General features: G+C 37.0%; 1 protein-coding gene across 1 annotated transcript in view; it reads left to right on the top strand.

Annotated features, from left to right (window-relative positions):
• The window catches only part of TDRD15 (tudor domain containing 15), a 5,967-nt gene extending 3,876 nt beyond the window's left edge, over positions 1-2,091 (top strand). The window contains exon 1 of the mRNA XM_029085106.1: positions 1-2,091. This exon is cut by the window's left edge and continues 3,876 nt beyond it. Within this exon, the coding sequence (XP_028940939.1) occupies positions 1-2,091 (2,091 nt within the window).
• Positions 2,092-2,370: the final 279 nt, after the last annotated feature.

The following is a 2,370-nucleotide window of genomic DNA, read 5'->3' as shown; positions in this document are numbered from 1 at the left end:
GAAAGAAGTAACAAAAATACACCTAAATTAATCAGTCTTCCTCACCGTGATATTTGTGTGAATTCTGAAGTATCAGGGTATATTTCTCATATGAATAGTCCATCAAGTTTCTATGTTCAGCTTGTAGAGGATGAAGACTTAATTATACAGCTAGCAGAGGAATTAAATGAAAGCATGATGAATGTAGGTCATGAAAATTGCTTAGATGAGCTCATGGTAGGGGATCTCATTGTAGTAGAGCATGGCACTGATTGTTTTTACTACAGAGCAGTTGTTAAAACTCTGAAATCAGGAAACTCCTTTGAGGTGGAGTTCATTGATTATGGTAATGCAGCAGTTGTAAGTCCTTCCAAAATCTACAGGATTCAGAAAAAGTTCTTAACTTTGCCGAGGCTCAGCGTTCATTGTTTCCTTACCAGACTAAAAAGTGTTCCTGATGAACGCTGGACTAATAAAACTACTAGGTATTTTGTAAGCAAAATCAGTAACAAGTCAGTTACTTGTAAGTTCTTAGAGCAACATGGAGAGCAATGGGAAATAGATGTAATTTGTTATGGAAAGTCTATGTCTAATGACCTCCTGCAGAAAAAAAGCAGGATAAGGTGTCAAAACCCACCAGTGCGTAATCAGAAAAATAGACCAAAACAAATTCTGGTTGCAAATGATAATCCTCAAAATAGAAAATCTAGGAGTGGTTTAGGTGGTCGAAGTAAAACTAAGTCTGTTAGGATGAAAAATACTTCCAAAACACCCTTTGATGTTATTCCTCAAGATCTAAATTCTGGACAGGTAGAAGGAGCACAAGTAACTAATATTTCAGAGAGCGGAGAATTTTATGTACAGTTACTTAGAAATTTGCCAGTATTGCATGAGTTAAATGTAATGATTGCCAAAGAAGTAGAGAGAAATGGTTTGCTTAGAGTGGGTGACATTGAAGAAGGATTGGAATGCATGACAAAATTGGAAAGGAACTTAAAGTGGTATCGATCAAAAGTGATAAAGAAATTTTTAAAGGAGAAGTTGATGCTAGTTTTTTTAATGGATTATGGCAAGTGTGAGATGGTGTCCTTAAATAGTGCCAGGATGCTCAGTGATAAGATTAAAAGTATTCCTAAACAAGCTGTGTTTTGTAAATGTGTTTGGCTTAAAAACCTGAAGAAAATTCAGTTTGTCCATGTACTAAATGCACTTTTGGATTGTGAAGTAAGGATCTTGTTTTTGAGATATTTGGAATCCTCACAGATCTGGGAAGTAAATATATTAATAGGGGAAGTTGTGCTTCAGGAGTATTTCTTAAGTCATTGTGAGACTATTGTTGAAAAATCCAGTAATACAGACTGTAAGGAATTTGATACGTCATTCAAGATAAATTCAGTCATGTGGACGCTGCTGCAGAGTGGCAGAAGGTATTCTGGTTTTGCAACTGCAGTTACCGATCCTTCAAACTTCTGCATCCAGTTTGAAGTCTTATTTGATTGCATGAAAAACTTGTCTTTGCTGCTCTCAGACCTTCCTGACAACCTGCCAGCTTTACCAAAAGAACTGGTGGCTCCTGGTGCTAGCTGCTTGATCAAGTTTGGACTGGAAGCACAGTGGAACAGGGCAGAAATTAGTGAAGTAACAAGTCAGTATGTTGTTCTTGCATTTATTGATTATGGCTTTCTGAAGAGCATCCCTTACTCTGATATCCATAAACTTAAAGTTATTCCAGAAATTGTGTCTTATTTACCACGCTTGGCACACTCTTGCTCTTTACATGATATAGTTCCTGCCAAGGGGGAATACTGGAGTGATGAAGCTAAACTTCTGTTTCAGAAGCTTCTTAGTAAACCAGGTCTAGTATTTAATTTTAAACACTATGGCTCTGAAATGAAAGTAGAGGTGGATGCTTTGTACAAAGAGAACAATCTAGCTCATGCCTTAATTGCTGCTGGTCATGCGGTCTCTTCTGGTAGTAGGTGCTGCCTCATTCCAGGTGGCAGAATTAAAACAGAAAAAAAAGATTTACAGCCTAAGTGTCTAAATTTTAGTTACTGTGCTTCCCCTTGTGAACCAGGTTATAGTTATGATGAAAACTGTGATTTTTGCTGACATGAATAAAGCAAAGAAGCAAACCAAAGTATCTGGAGCATAGGACTATCTGTGATAAAGTTTCAGAGAAAGAAGTCTGGTAGAGTGGGTGGTGGAATATCATTAACAAAAGATTTGAGTTTATATAACACTGAAAGGACAGAAAAACTGCAAAAGATGGTTAATACTGTGGAAAAAGTTGGTTGCGGTTTATTTTTCCAGCATTGCGATGAGAACAAAAGTAAAATTGACTTGATACAGAGTAAATCTGCTACCAGAAGCACTGGTTGAGACTTGTGA

Source organism: Antrostomus carolinensis, unplaced genomic scaffold (assembly GCF_000700745.2).
Source record: "Antrostomus carolinensis isolate BGI_N321 unplaced genomic scaffold, ASM70074v2 scaffold24125, whole genome shotgun sequence".
Taxonomy (NCBI): Eukaryota; Metazoa; Chordata; class Aves; order Caprimulgiformes; family Caprimulgidae; genus Antrostomus; species Antrostomus carolinensis.
This window is presented reverse-complemented; position numbering and strand designations above follow the sequence as displayed.